This window comes from Arachis duranensis, chromosome 10 (assembly GCF_000817695.3).
Source record: "Arachis duranensis cultivar V14167 chromosome 10, aradu.V14167.gnm2.J7QH, whole genome shotgun sequence".
Lineage (NCBI taxonomy): Eukaryota > Viridiplantae > Streptophyta > Magnoliopsida > Fabales > Fabaceae > Arachis > Arachis duranensis.
Genome location: NC_029781.3, coordinates 102,269,108 through 102,284,587, shown reverse-complemented (window position 1 = coordinate 102,284,587; position 15,480 = coordinate 102,269,108). Strand labels below are relative to the sequence as shown.

At 34.3% G+C, this 15,480-nt stretch overlaps 2 protein-coding genes and 1 long non-coding RNA gene across 3 annotated transcripts; 2 read left to right on the top strand and 1 right to left on the bottom strand.

Moving 5' to 3' along the window:
* The first annotated feature begins 1,919 nt into the window (after positions 1 to 1,919).
* LOC110276436 (uncharacterized) lies at positions 1,920 to 4,479 on the top strand. Its single transcript, XR_002369122.2, has 3 exons — positions 1,920 to 2,376; positions 3,153 to 3,450; positions 3,579 to 4,479. It is a non-coding gene; the product is annotated as an uncharacterized LOC110276436 (long non-coding RNA).
* Positions 4,480 to 5,385: 906 nt separating this feature from the next.
* LOC107471398 (protein FAR1-RELATED SEQUENCE 6-like) lies at positions 5,386 to 6,934 on the bottom strand. Its single transcript, XM_016090859.1, has 4 exons — positions 6,783 to 6,934; positions 6,392 to 6,696; positions 5,931 to 6,108; positions 5,386 to 5,581 (listed from the first exon to the last, which is right to left on the bottom strand). The coding sequence occupies exons 1-4, from the start codon at positions 6,932 to 6,934 to the stop codon at positions 5,386 to 5,388; spliced, it is 831 nt and encodes a 276-aa protein (XP_015946345.1).
* A 3,426-nt stretch (positions 6,935 to 10,360) lies between these two features.
* LOC107471550 (plasmodesmata-located protein 8) lies at positions 10,361 to 14,324 on the top strand. Its single transcript, XM_016091038.3, has 4 exons — positions 10,361 to 10,951; positions 11,452 to 11,741; positions 13,821 to 13,928; positions 14,026 to 14,324. The coding sequence occupies exons 1-4, from the start codon at positions 10,470 to 10,472 to the stop codon at positions 14,028 to 14,030; spliced, it is 885 nt and encodes a 294-aa protein (XP_015946524.1). The 5' UTR covers positions 10,361 to 10,469; the 3' UTR covers positions 14,031 to 14,324.
* The last annotated feature ends 1,156 nt before the right edge of the window (positions 14,325 to 15,480 follow it).

The following is a 15,480-nucleotide window of genomic DNA, read 5'->3' as shown; positions in this document are numbered from 1 at the left end:
CTCCGTCTTGCAAGACTCCTAGCCCACCAAGCAAGAAGATTTCACCGGGCATGACTCGGATGGAACAGATGTTTACCCAATGTACTCCTATAAAGGTGCATCCACTGCTAAAAGGGCGAAAGCTGGACAAGGATGATGAGGAGCGATTGCGGCGATGGGCTGCCAATCGTTCGTCAGAGCAGAGTCAGGTTGTGGCGACATATGAAGGAAAGCAACATCTATCATTGGTCCGAGAGGACATCTGCTCATTGCTACCCCAGCGCTGGGTCACCAGCAACGTATGTAGAACACACTAACACATTAATAGAATGAATATGTTTCTTAATATATTTCATGGCACAAACAGATGATCCTAATGCAATTTAAATTTTTTTTATGCAGATCGTTCATTGGATGTGTTCAACCTTTAATGACCCAGAATCGTTGCGGTTTAAGAATGACTTTTGCTGTATTCCTCCAAAAATTTTGGTATGCACGAATTTGTGGCTTCTTATTGATCAATCTTTGAGGTTTGATCCTAAATAGTACTTTTTATACAGGAAACTGTGTTGCAAAAGAGGAACTTGGATTCCTTCAAGGAGGTTCCTACTATTAGTTATGTGGGGTTGGGTCCTCACTTCGGTGATGATTCTATATTTTTTGACAAGATAGCAGCTTTCAAGCGAAAATGGGTATGTTAATGCGCTAGTTGAAGGTTGATTTTTTGGTTTAAGTGCTTACAACACCGTGTTTATTACTTGGATGTTGCTTGTGATAGGCAACAGGATGTTCCTGTTAATTGCCAAATGTATGGTTCTGTATTGGTTTTTAGTTCTCACGTCTTAGGCAATTGAATTTGCGTGTACTTAATTGAGATGTGATTGACTTTTGTTTCATTATATGTTCCTCAACACGTTAAATGTTTTAGAAATTTTGCTTATATCTGTATTTGGTGACTCCATTGATCATGTAACTGATTTGATATATCTGTTTCCATCACAGTGGTTTGCCCCAGTCTGTATCGATCGTCATTGGTGGCTGTATGCCTTTGAGATATATCAGAAAAGGCTGTGGGTACTGGATAGTATGTATACAGCAGAATCTAGTAATGAAAGATTAAAAATACATGTTTATACGGTAAGTATACCTCAGTCAATTAGTTCACCGTTAGCCTGGGTAACTCAAAATGTATCATTGCTAACGTATTGCTACTTTCCAGGGGAGAATCATTGAAGACATGGCGAAAGTTACGATGCCCACATATGAGCACACGAAGGACGGCTCTACCTCGTTTCTATCCTAGCGTACCAAGACAAGATAACGGGTCAGTTAAAAAGCCACCTAACAATACTCTTAGCAGCACTTCACTTGATAATGATAACATGATTGGAAATAATATTCTCTTTTTGTACATATAGCTGTGATTGTGGTGTATTTGTCATCAAGTTCATGCAGTTTTGGAGTTTAGATAAACCATTGCAGCATTGGGACAAGGTGAAGTTAAATATGTTATAACAATTAATTTGAACCTCTTTCTAGCCAGTTTCTTTCTCGGATTTAAAATTACCCTTCAACACGAAATTGTCATGCAGGACGTTGTACAGGAGTTTAGGAAGGATATCATACTAGACATAGTCTTGGGTCCTCATAATTCACAAATTGGGACGGCGCTGCAGGCATTGGACTAGGCATGGCAAAAATCTCTGGTGGGGCGGGTACCCGCGGGGATTTACCCGCTGGGGAGCAGGTATAGGGGTGATTTTTACCCACGGGGACGGGGGACGAGGCCCCGTATAATAAATGGGGCGGGGGCGGGGGTAGAGGTTCCCGCCCCGTGGAGACCCGTTAAATCTCTGTTTATATGAAATGACAAAAATGCCCCTACTATATATATAATATGTGAACCATCTCTTAAGAACCCTAGCCGTCACATATGCTTTCCAAGAATCCCAACCTTCCCTTCTTCAAAGACAGAGAGTGAGAGTCCAGTCTCCTCTCCTCTCCTCTCCTCTCCTCCTCAAAGCTCAAACCTCTGCCCCTCCTGTCTCCTTCTCGAACACCGCCGACCGCCCACTGCCGCCCGCCGCCTCCCACCCTCTGGGTCCCTTAATGCTGTAGTCTCGTCTCTTCTCCTCTCGAATCCTCCTCAAAATTCAAACCCTCAGCCCCTCCTATCTCCTTTCCAAACACCACCGACCGCCGCCTCCCACCTTCTGGCTCTGGGTCCCTCAGCGCTGCCTCCCACCTCCTAAGTGGCTCGAACACCGCCAACCGCCGCCTCCCTCCCTGCACATCGTCTCTTCCCCTCGTCGCGGCAGACATGTCACTGGTCGTCGTCTTCTCCTCTTTGCTGTTCGTCTACCAAATCGCCGGTCTTCCTTGTGGTTTCTGCGTCGGGTAAGTTAGTCGCTATGGTTTCTGAATTTTTGAATTTTTTTATTCTGATTTCTAATTAAGGTAATTAGATTTTGAATTTCTGAATTAGGTAATTAGATTCTGGTTTCTGAATTTCTAATTCTGATTTCTAATTTGGGTAATTAAATTCTGAATTTCTGAATTTATGAATTTCTAATTAGCTCGGCACCTTACCAAAATTGATTCAAAACAAATCAATCAAAGAAAGAAAGTGCTTACAAATCTTTGACATAGAAAGTAAAGTGAGCAGTAATTTTCTGACTGAGAAGTGAAGTCAAATTGAAAAGTCTACTATAGACAAGTCGAGAAACAAGTGGAAGAATAGAAGGGTTATCAATTTGGTCATAGTCATTCACTTCTTGGCATTGAACCACAAAGGGTAGTCAATTTGGTCATAGCAGATGCTTTGAGCTGCTTCACTTTCTCATCATTCAAATGGAACAACGTGATTGATGGAAGGAAATTTTGAAAGGTCGACTATTTATGAAGAGCTTTTGATTCATTTAGGAAGACATGGGAATGAATTTGATGCTATCCTTACCTTGAAGGGATGCCAAATTCTTGTACACCTTCCGATTCATGCATATGTTGGTTCAAGCTATCAAACTTGTTTATACATGCTCATTATTAAATTGTTCTTAATATGTTATTTATATATGCAGTTGAGACAAAAATGTAAGTTATATCTGAATTGATATGGTTTTTTCATTTTTTCCCAATTTTTTCTAATTCTATTTTAATTTTTTAAAAATTCGCAGATATCTGTGGAGTTCCCGATCCCCGGCAGATACGGGGTCCCCGTTACTCGTGGTGGGGACGGGGACTGGATATGGAGGCAGGGGGCGGGGGCAGGGGGCATGTCCCCGCCCCCATGGGTACCCGTTGCCATCCCTACATTGGACAGCGCTCCTGTGCGTCGCAACTAGCCAAGGAAAAAGACTAAGGCTATGAAATCACCATTCACAGCACCAAGCACAAAGAGCATGCTGCAGCGTGCGGGGTTACCCATTAGAAGCCAAATAAGGGGGGAGACAACGGAAGAAGACAGATTCCTAGGTAAGAAAAAATAAATATACATGCCTTAGTCTATCCATGGCCTCCTGATAGAGTTATAGGCATTCATATAACCATTTGCGGACTTAGATTCGTTTCGTGTGAGCCTAATAAAGCCTACTTCACTGCAGGTTCATGATTTCATGTTGCGGATTTTGTCAAGTTGATGGTGACAATCAAGACAAAACCTCTGCATGGATGTTGCTCATGCTAGGCATTATGATGTTTCTTTTCTTTGTAAATTGAATGGTTCTGAATTTATTTTTTGATCTATCATATTTTAGGCATTTGAACTTGTATATACTTCATTGAGAAGTGAGTTGCTCGTGTTTTGTTAGATACTCCTCAGCAGGTTTCGTAAGTTAGGTATTTCACAATTCTCAAGCAATTAGTTTTCAATCTGTGGATATCACTGGTTCATTAAGAAATGCACTTCATATTTATACTATTTCGTCAACCCTGATCGGTGTACAGTACCCTTTTGTTCATGCCTATGTTTAAGTTGCAGTTCTTTCCATTCACTAACATGGTGTTAACTAAAAGGAGGCATTATTTATTTATTTTTATCACTGTTTTCTATTGTTGAAATTGTGATGTTGATGGAAGTCCTAGCTTTGCACGGCCTTCGATCGTAAATAGTCTACACGGTCGGTTCGTTTACAGTGGCTTCCGTGACTTCAACCAGGATTTTAATTGGATGTTGCTACTGGTAGGCACACAGATGTTTCTTTTTCATGTAAATTGGATGGTTCTGAATCTGTTTTGTCAACTATAATATTTTAGGCATTTGAACTTGTGTGTACTTCATTTAGAAGTGTGTGGCTCGTGTTTTGTTATATACTCCTGAGCAGGTTTCATATGTTAGGTATTTCAGGATTCTCAAACAGTTAGTTTTCAGGATACTCTGATCGGTGTATATAACCCTTTTGTTTATGCCTATGCTTAAGTGGTAGTTCTTTCCATTCACTAGCGTGGTGTTAACTAAGTGGAGGCATTAATTATTTTTTTCCGAATATTTTCTGTTGCTGAAATTGTGACGTTGTTGGAAGTATAAGCTTTGCGCGACCTTCGGTCATAATCAGTCTACACGGCCGGTTTGTTTATGGTGGCATCGGAAACTTTAACCAGGATTTTAATTGGATGTTGCTACTGATAGGCACACAGATGTTTCTTTTTCTTGTAAATTGGATGATTTTGAATATGATTTCTATGTTTTATGTGTTACGCAGTAACGACAGTGTGCATTCCATTGAGATATGAATGGCGTTTGTTTTTTTCTAAATGGCAGTTTTCGGGCCGGATTTAATACATTTCTTTTTTTGCGAACAAATAAGTGAAACCTCATTTTCTTAAAACCATACTAACCAAAGATTGGGGAACAATAACAACAGTTGTACTTTTGATTCTTTTAATGAATACTTCATAACAGGATAAATGAAAGTGACAAAACAGAAAAATGAAGAGTTTATTCAATTGTGTCTAAAGCACCAAGAAATCTAGCTAAGAATGACAAATTACTCATGCCAAGAAACCTGACTATATATGCCTAAAAGAGTTCAACAGGTCCATGACGATCATTATTTGTCTGAAGGTTAACAACATCCTACAAGATCCACAACACAAAGAGAACGACATATATGAATCAGGAACACCATTGGGTATAAAAAATTTAACATAGACGTAACTTCTGACACATACCGGTTGTGATTTCCTCTTCCTTTTTTCCATTGACTTCTTAATTGACTTGTCCAACTCTGCTCCAAGTCTCTTACTCTTCGGCCGTCCTTTGGTTTTAACCCTTGAGGGTCCCTGTATGTCATGTAAAATAACACCGCATGTGCTCTGTGTGGGCATCGTATTCTGAGTCCCATCAAGAGTAGTAGAACGCATGCTGGCACGGTGATCAATCGGCCTGGACTTTGCATTCGAAAGGGCAGCTCACAAGATGGCTGCTTTCTCTTCACAAGCAACAAACTCCTGAGCAACGTTATAGAACTCCGAACACAGATGCCTGAACAAATTGTGGCTTTCATTACTTCGAGCCACGTCATGGCTACTCTTAATGTAAGTGTGCTTGCGGATGAAATTCTTACTGCATCGAGGAAGAATATAGCAGCTCGGTACTGTGTCAACTCTATAGTATAACCACACCGCAAGGATGTGGCAACACAATATACCAACAGATTCAAATTTGTTGCACTCGCACCGACTCTTTCAACTCAAGGGGTCAAACTGTACTATGAAAGTATGGTAGACAGGCTTCTCCCAAAATACCTTCTGCTCGTCAACTTTAATAGAAATTGTATCTCCCTTTTTGTCCAGTTGATCGAACCACACAATCGGTTTTTTTCCTTACCTCAAGCTGAAGGGTCTGGAACATATTACTGGTATACTCCTGTTGAAACTGTCGCTCAATGCCTGTGCTCCCTATACATGGGATGGCTCCTTTCGAGTCTGCAGCATCATCTTCAAGCTCCTTTTACTCCTTGTTTCCAAGCATGTTATCGTATTCATGGACGAACTGAACCAACCCACCTTTGCAATGCAGGTATCCACCATAGAATGCGTGCATACTTTCACTCCGATATGTACTCCTCATGCCGGCCCAAAATTCACTCTTGAAGAATATTGGCACCCACTTACGTCGATTCGCATAAAGATCTACACAAGGAAAAAAATAGCATAAGAGTGTCGCTTATACCCAACAGGATGACAACTTACAAAGCACCGATAAAACAAATAAAAAAAAACATCCAGACACACGATGAAAAGAAACATCAGTACGTGTATTGAAAAGAACATCCACCGACTAACAAGGTAGAAAATTCAGTTACATTTCGTAAGAAAAAAGCACAAGAACGGAAACAACCGGCAGTAATAAAATTAAATGAATAAATAGGCATCATGAAATCAACAGACGGGATTTAATTTAACGATCACAGACCTGCTAACCATCTGTTCTGGCTTAACGCAAATTCTTTGATGAAAGCAGCCCAATCAACTTCAAACGATTCACTCGAAGGAGAGTTATACACAATGTGATTCATCATTGCACTCAATTCTCCGTACCTAGCGTAGCCACCGAGCTTGAATTGTGTTTTCTTCATTATCTGCCAAATGCATCTCACCCACTGCGTGAACACCCACTCGAAACTAGGGATCTCCTCACTGCCAAGTAAAGCACAACTAAGAAGAGTAGACTTCCCATGGTGGTTTACACCGACAAAGGATGCAAATGGTAGACCATGCCTGAGAACACAGCAAAAGCAAATGTAAGGTAACATGACAAATTTAAGAAATAACTGCTCTTGCAATTCACCAATATGTATACTGACCTGTTTCTTCTGTATGTGGTGTCAAACGATACCACATCTCCGTAATATTCATACGAAGCCCTGCACCTTGCATCTACCCAGAGTGCGCTCTTAAATTTATTAGCATCGTCAACATCTATGGCATAGAAGAAGTTGGGATTGATCTCCTTCATTCGAACGAAATAATTCATCATCCCCTGGAAGTCCTCATTGTCATCGGAGCATCAGAGATTGCGTGTGATGTAATTTATGACATCTTTTTCTGAGAAACTCAGTTTTGAAGACCCACCAATTTCGTTTGCCAGTGCTAGATACGTCTTTTTGGGTCTTCTGCCAGCCTCGTCGTTATTCGTAATGACGTACTTGGCATGCATGGTCAGCTCCTGGTACTCATGATAGTGGACAACTTTCTCAGCCGAACAGGGATGAGAATGCCTCAATTTTACCCTAAACACTACCCAACATTCCTTCTCCCTGTCCAGCATGACATACATTCTTCCTTTGCATCTCGTGGCTGTTATTCTGTTTCACCGAGTTGCTGCCTTAACACGAATTCTCGATAACCCTCTCGAGTGCAGTAAAGAGATTGATTAATGGGTATCTTTGTGTCCTTCCGTGTCTTGTCGAAGTTCGTGTTCCTGATTTTAGTTATAAACCCCAATTTCTTTGCATAATTTGCATAAAACTCCTGTGCCAAAGGCAGCGAATCAAAACTCATTCCTATGACTGGAATTTCTGCTTCACTGAGCCCACTATGATCCGGCAACGGTAAAGCCAATTCACAGAACCAAATAGAAATGAAAGATAGTACCAAAGTGGTAACTATAACGTGCTAACACACAATAAGGAATACTTCAAGCCTCGTGTCTTAAATCCAACTCATCATTTCTCGTCACCATGACGTCGGTGATTTTGTTGACCTTCAATTAAAGACAATCGGGACAAAACTTTAATCCACTTATGACCATTACTATATAATGAAGCAATCCAATAAAACATATCAACAAAAAAATGGAAACACATATAGCACTCAAGCAGACTTTATTACTATCTCATCTAACCACATTATTTCTCCAGATTTTTCCAAAAACTAATCAATGTAATAAACATCTAATTACCATGAATAAAAAGCCTTCACAACACACATTTTAATAAAAATTCTATTAGGAATCAATGAATTATTAACAAGATGTAGTTGATTGCATGCATTGTGACATAGACGGACAACACAGTGAGATTGAAATGGATCTTGGACTATTCGCACATTTAGGAGCAGTATAAACTACCAATAATTTTGTCTTTTCCAACATAGATCTTACATATCTTCCACACAACCCAATTAATTTCTATATCCACTATCTATGTCTATCTCTATCGAAATTTTTTGTATCAATGATATTAGCTAAGCATAGCCTTTTCCACAACCCAATATATTCAATTACAATCATACCTTATTAACATGTCCACTAGCAACGTAGGTGTGCCACATTTTTTTCAAAGAAATAAATTTAAGAAACATCTAAAAAACATGGAAAAGAAACATTCACATTTCACGTTCTCATAAAACCTCATGCAATTCAAGACTAACATATACAACATACAACATACCAAGGAACCCTCTTGATTAACAACACCATTATCATTCAATTCATCATTGCCTTCACTAGCATTGATCACTGTGCTATTCGGTTCCCCTTCTGGATTTGAGCGTTCCATGGAGAATTTTTTTCCCGAATATTTGCGCCGCCACGGCCACTTCTTTTTTTTAGAGTAAAAGCGGCACGCACCGTGGAAAAGCAAGGACGGAGCGACGGTTTAGTTCATTTGATGTGGACGGTCTCAAGCAAGTGATGATGATCAACGTGACATGCATGCAAGGCTTCCGGGGACGTGTTGCACCAACGGCGGCTTCTTAGTGAATGAAAAGCGGCCCGCACGGTTGAGGAGTGACGACGGCGACACAGCTTGAGTGATTGGGTGAAGACGGTGGAGGAGCTAGGCGGCTATGCTTCTTGGGGAAGAGAAAAAGAATGACGGCACTAGTTGGAAAGGGTAACCCAGGATAGTGAGACTGAATGCTCAGCGCATTTATTCCGTGATTCTCTCCTATCACTAGCATATATTCTCTCATGTTTTGAATGTGGTCAACAATAATTTAAAAAATAAATTAAATTATAAATTAATAAAAATAATTATAATTAATTATGTTGTTCCATTTTTAGCTGATCATTAGTTGGTTCCATATACTTTTCCTTATTGTTTGTATCTGAATGTTACTTGACTAATTATTTTTTCACATTGCCCAAGTTCTCCCCTTTTACTATTGTTACCCTAGCTATAGAACTTAGCTCATTGGTCCGTTAATGAAAGTTGTTGTGGCCTTTGTTCCTTCTTGGTTTTTTAAAATTTAAACACAATTTTCAATTTGTGGTTCAAATTTCTAATTTTTCCTATAAGTAATTCTCAATTATTGATATTCTCTATTTTTCAATATCATGTTTATTGGCTCCGAGACTGGTACTAAAATTTCTGTTTATGTCTCTAAAATTTCAGTATTTTAGTACCTCAAAAAAGTAGGAACACAGAAGACTAAAATTTTTAAAGACAGAGACTGAAACTTTAATAATATTTTATACCTAAAATACTCTAATTTCAATTAATTAATTCCAATTTTATCCTTTATGCAAATTAAATTAAGGTTTTATTCTTGTTTCAATTTCTATCTCTCAATTTACAACAAACAAAATATTGAAATTTATTTCAGTATCTTTCCGTCTTAGTCTTTCGATCTCTAGTTAATTATAGTATTACTTTATCATCCCGAGGTACCATTTATTCAATGGTTTATTCTTGTTTCTTCTTGGTTTTTTAAAATTTAAACATGATTTTCCATTGAGAAAAAGGATTTGGTTTTGGAATTTTTTTGGAATTTTGCTGTAGTGATTTGTTGGGCTTTTTTGCTTTGATTTATGCTTTTGTTTACTCTAGTTTTGTATTATGGTTTCTTTCTTTTTTTTCATTTGAAGGAGATATAAAAATTTATATTTAAAAAATTTTTTGCATAATTTTAATTGGTAATTTTTTTAACTTTATATTTAATATCTTAAATCATCTTTAATTTTATTATTTTTTTAAAATTTTTTATTTTTAATTTTATTTTTATTATTTTTTTATCATTCTTCATACACATATTTATCATTATTTTTTTCATTAAATAGAATAAAGATAGGAAAAGAGTATAACATGTACTCCGTAGAATAAAAAAGAAGACAACGTGAGTAGAAGTTGTGTTACAAAAAAACTTAACGAAAAATGAAAGAAAATTAACTGATAATTATATTTTTTTACCAAATTTTAAGATGCCAGTTATATTAATCACTATTTATTAATAGAATTAAGATGTAAAGTAAAAATTGGACACCAAATTTTTCTATTTCTTTTATATATTGGTATAAATTTATATATTGTTATAAATAATGCTGTTAGTTAAATACATGAATTTCTCCTGTATTAATTAATGGGTGCGTTTGGAGGACGCAACAAAACATCTTTACTGTAGAAAATGCATCACTTCGCAAAAACAGAGAACAAAGACAAACCACTAATAATAAATCTTTTATAGTGGTAAACCAAGCCACAATAACGAAAGAAAAGAAGGTTCAGATTCGAACGATAACCAACAACCAAAAAAAAGAAAGAAAGGAAGCAATGCCGAGACGCATTCAATTATTTTTTACTCAAGAAATCATCATAGCTCTGCAAGTCTCTTCTCTCTTATTTTTTTTCTCTTGTTCACTAACTGTGAGGAGTGTCCATGGTGACTATCCTTCACGGGCAAATATCTTTGTTTATGCGGGCTGTTCACAAGACAAATACCAACCAAACTCGATCTTTGAAGAAAACCTCAATACCTTTTTGTCTTCGGTAGTAAGTTCGTCGTCTGAAGTTACTTACAATAGCTTTGCCATTGGAAACGGAACCTCGGCACCGGCAGAGGCGACAGTGTACGGCATGTACCAGTGCAGGGGAGATTTACATCCAACTGACTGTTCAAAGTGCATTGGAAGATCCGTAAACCAAATAGGCTTGGTTTGTCCATACACTACTGGTGCTTCTTTGCAACTTGAAGGATGCTACCTTAGATATGAACACAGTGGTGATTTTCTTGGGAAGCTTGATACCAGCGTTAGGTACTCTTGGAAATTAAACACAAATTAATTAAAATATATGCTCCACTGTTTTAATTTAAAAGCAATTAATTCCTTATTTTACCACGTTAAAATTAGAAAATCTGAATTCTATTTTCTTTATAGTAAATTGAAGCTCGTTCTCTCCTATATTGTTCAATCTATATTTTGTGACAACTGCTAAGGAGAATTGACACCATACTAAAAATTTCAGAACATATCCAAAATTCATTATGTTGCTAAGATACAATCCTTTCTGTGAGAGCACCTATTTAATTTGTAAGTACCTTTATAATTACCTTTAAATTTTTTCTCATAAAGAGTGAAAAAAATCTATAATTTTGTGAGGTTTTTATTTGTCAATATGTAATTGTGCCACTGTGAAATAGTTATCAAGAAATACCTTTAGAATAATATAGAGGTACTCATTCTATTCTATAAATACTCATGGAAATGAGCCGTTCAAACTTTAACTTTTTATTGTTTCATTTTATATCCTTCAGGTACAAGAAATGTAGTAAATCAGTGGATAATGATGTTGAATTCTTTAGACGTAGAGATGACGTTCTTATGGATTTGCAAACTGCAAATGGATTTAGAGTGAGTAGTTCAGGTCTTATTCAAGGGTTTGCGCAGTGTTTGGGGGATTTAACTGTTTCCGATTGCTCTTCTTGCCTGGCTGATGCGGTTGGGAAGTTGAAGAGCATGTGCGGATCTGCGGCTGCTGCTGATGTGTTCTTGGGGCAATGTTATGCTCGCTACTGGGCTTCAGGTTACTACGATGAAACTCCAGGTTCGTTTCATTCCCATTCATTTTTTCAGCATTTTTTTACATTAAATAGAATTTTTGTTATTTGAATAAAATAAGAAAAAAAAAAACAAAAAAGATATTAATACACAGCCAGTAGTGAAATAGCAGTTGGAGCAAGCATGATGAGTTGAAACGGTTGACTTAGGGAAGATCAAATTGAACAGTCAGAAAGTAAATTTTTCTAAAACAATGTATTCACAGCATATATGCCATTCTGCTTTATTATTGTGGACACATGAACACTTTACTTTATTTTGTCTCTTTTACTCTTTATTTTGAATACGTACCTTTTATTTAGTATCACATTCTATATCGATATTCTTCACTTATCAATTCGCTTTTGATGATCCACAGTATTCCATTTCGTTTTTTTTTTTTTATCAAAATCTTTTAAATTTGTTTCAATTACCTTTTATATTTTAATTTTTATGTATTTTTTTGTTTATATGATATATATGGTTAGTTTTATAGAATTTTTATTATTTGTATAAATTTTTTTTATTCTTTGATGTACTCCATTTTCGTTCTGTATATAAAAAATATTTTTTATTTGGCTTTGTAAAATTTATAATTGTAATTACTATAGATTATGTTTATTATCAAAATTTTGTATACTATGAATTATGATCTTATAAAAAAAGATAAAGTAAATGAAAAACTAATTATAAATAACAATAGAATCATAAATAACGAAAATTTATAGTTTAAAATAATACTAAATTAAAGAGCACTGATAGTACTAAAAAAATTATAGAAGATTTTTTTGTTTGACATTATAAAATTTATAGTACCTTCTTTCATATTTTTATTTTTTATTTATATGATAAATAATTTTATATTATTTTTATTAGTGTTCTGATTTTTCATGTATATTATTATTTTTTGTAATTTTTACTGTTTCTTTGTTCATATGATTTGTTTTATCATTTACTGTTTTTTATGTCTAATATTTTTGTTTTGGTTGAAATTTTTTATTTTTTATTTGGTTCTGTAAAATTTATAATTATAATGCTCGTATACTATATTTTATTGTAATTTTTTTATAATATAGATTATGATCCCATTTAAAAAGACAAATTAAATAAAAAAAGTATTAAGGTAATAAAATATATTTTTTATTTTTAATATAAAATAAATTTCGTTAACTTTTATATGTTATTTTTAATTTAGTAAGTAAATATTATTTTTACTATAAAATTAATTAATAAGATCTATTTAAATATTTAAATTAAGATGATAGGATAATATAAAAAATATTTAAATTGATGTCTCTTCTAGTAATTTTTTATTTAAAAGTAATTTTGAATAGTATAATCCAAACAACATTTATTTTACTATAATTTATTTTAATATAAAGATTGTCAAACATAAATCATATTAACACAAATTTATTTTTTATTAAAATTAATTTTACAAAATTAATTTTATACAAACATCCGTTTACAAGTTATAATCCAAACACACACAAAGTAATCCATGAAGAACTTTTAACCCGACCAAAAAGTTCTCTAGTCTTCCCAAAATTTCGATAAATAGTTTGGGATTCATAAACCTATTCTATTAATGTTTTAGGATTTATTTTGCCAACAAGGAAATCATTTAGACAATATTTTATTGCTTCATTTTAAATAATAATATACATCAAGAAATTAATATTTAGTTGGACATTTAATTTAATAGGTGAAAAAAGTAAATAAGACGCATAGGATAAATTTAGCAAAAATATAAAATTAAAAAAAAATAATACTCAACAAACATTTACTTTAATAATTTTTTATTAGTTAATTATTGACTGAATTTTTCCACTGTTACTGAAAACAACCGTATAAAAAATATAAATATCACATTAAATAATAAGAGAAAAGATAACTGTTTAAAAAATTTTATTTTTTTATTTAAATCATTTTATTAACATTGAAGTTAGACAATAATTTAGTCATAAAATAAACCTAACTATCTAAAAGTAAAGAAAAAGTTAAACATATAACTTCATGAATATTAACCAAATTTTTTTCTTCAATCTTTGTTCCTTGCTTTGTTTAAATTTTATGTTTTTTCCAGGTTCCCACAACAATGATGAAGTGGGGAGATCTGTTGCCATTATTGTGGGAGTGTTTACAGGTCTAGCAGTTCTTGTTGTCCTTCTCTCAATCTGCAAGAAAGCAATGGGTAAAATAGACATAACATCTAGTTTTCTTATTTACCAAATTCTCTTTATGATTGAGGAAATGATAATGGTGGTGATTGATATCTCTTTATTATGCAGGTTGATTAAGAAGATTGCAACGCACCTTAAAAGGAGAATAATTATTATTACAAAACATCTCTTGAAATCTTGTATAAAATTGACCGAAGTCGTCACGTTTCAACTTTTTCTCAATTTTAAAACATTTTAATTTGTTTTCCTGCAAAAGAAGAAGAATATGTCATCATTGTGTTTAAAAAGTAGAGCTATTATATCCATCAACTTAGAAAGGGGCGCAGATTGTCTTTCCTTAGTGATGTCCATCCAAACCATCATTATTTCTTTATTATATATGGAATCAATTGAAGATTATTCTGCCATGCACTATTCTTTTTTATATAATTTACTTTGCCTTTATTTTTCGTAGTGCGCGCTATTGAAATTTTAAATTTGGTCATACGTTTCTCTTTGATTATACAGATTTTTATTTTGAAGTTCGAATTGAGTAGCTCGTGGATTTGAAGATTAGTATAATGTTGTGTCACGGTCACATAACATGCCAAGACAACAATATAACATTTTAAATCCATTAGATGAGTATATAAATGTTAAGCCTAATATTGATGCACAAGTCTAAAATGAGCAAGTGATAGATGAACCACAAGAAATTTTAAGAAGGTCAGCAAGACAAAAAAGTCTAATAATTTCAAATGATTTTGTAATTTATTCACTTAAGAGGGAGAATGTGACTTAAGCATTGATAATGATCCAATATCTTTTAAGCAAGCCATGCAATCTCACCATTCTGAAAAATGGTTTAATGCTATCAAAGAAGAGTTGAAAGGATGGAATTATAAAGAAACCTTTTCATCTGTTTCGAAAAAGAATTCTTTAAGAATGATTATGATTTTGGTGGCTCATTATGATTTAGAACTTCATCAATTGATATAAAAATTATCTTTCTCAATGATAACTTAGAAGAAGGGGTTTATATGGACTAATTTCAAAGTTTCTTGACCATAAGAAAAGAAAATTTGGGGTCAATATATAGATTAAAATAAGCATCTAAACAATGGTTTATCAAATTTAATGATACCATCTTATCATATAATTTTGTGAAAAACACTATTAATAGGTGTATTTATATGAAAATCAGTAGAAGCAAATTTATTATATTAGTCATATATATTGATGACATATTTCTTGTTGCTAATAACGATAGTTTGTTATATGATGTAAAATACTTGTCATTAGGATTGGTTTCATGTTCTTTTAAACGACTTTTTGGTTACAACAATAATTTTGCATTTGATTATACCATATAAAAACGTAATATTAATTTATTGAACCTTATTTTTTTTTAGGTTTAATTATTCTGTTAGTTTATATAATTTTGCAAAATTGTTAATTAGGTCTCTATACTTTTTTTTCTTTTAATTTGGTCTCTAAACCAAATTTTTTTTCAATTAAGTCTCTCTTAACAGTAATTGATTTAGGAAAAGTCTAGGGGCAGCAACTTTATCAAATTCTGGCCAG

Bases quoted from the DNA above. Each gene is read 5' to 3' on its own strand.
- LOC107471550 (XM_016091038.3), top strand. From the start codon at position 10,470: ATGCCGAGACGCATTCAATTATTTTTTACTCAAGAAATCATCATAGCT. The intron at 10,952-11,451 runs GTACTCTTGGAA...TATATCCTTCAG, and splicing joins AAGCTTGATACCAGCGTTAG to GTACAAGAAATGTAGTAAAT. The intron at 11,742-13,820 runs GTTCGTTTCATT...TGTTTTTTCCAG, and splicing joins TTACTACGATGAAACTCCAG to GTTCCCACAACAATGATGAA.
- LOC107471398 (XM_016090859.1), bottom strand. From the start codon at position 6,934: ATGAAGGAGATCAATCCCAACTTCTTCTATGCCATAGATGTTGACGAT. The intron at 6,697-6,782 runs GTCAGTATACAT...CTGTGTTCTCAG, and splicing joins ACCACATACAGAAGAAACAG to GCATGGTCTACCATTTGCAT. The intron at 6,109-6,391 runs GTCTGTGATCGT...TTCCTTGTGTAG, and splicing joins CCAGAACAGATGGTTAGCAG to ATCTTTATGCGAATCGACGT.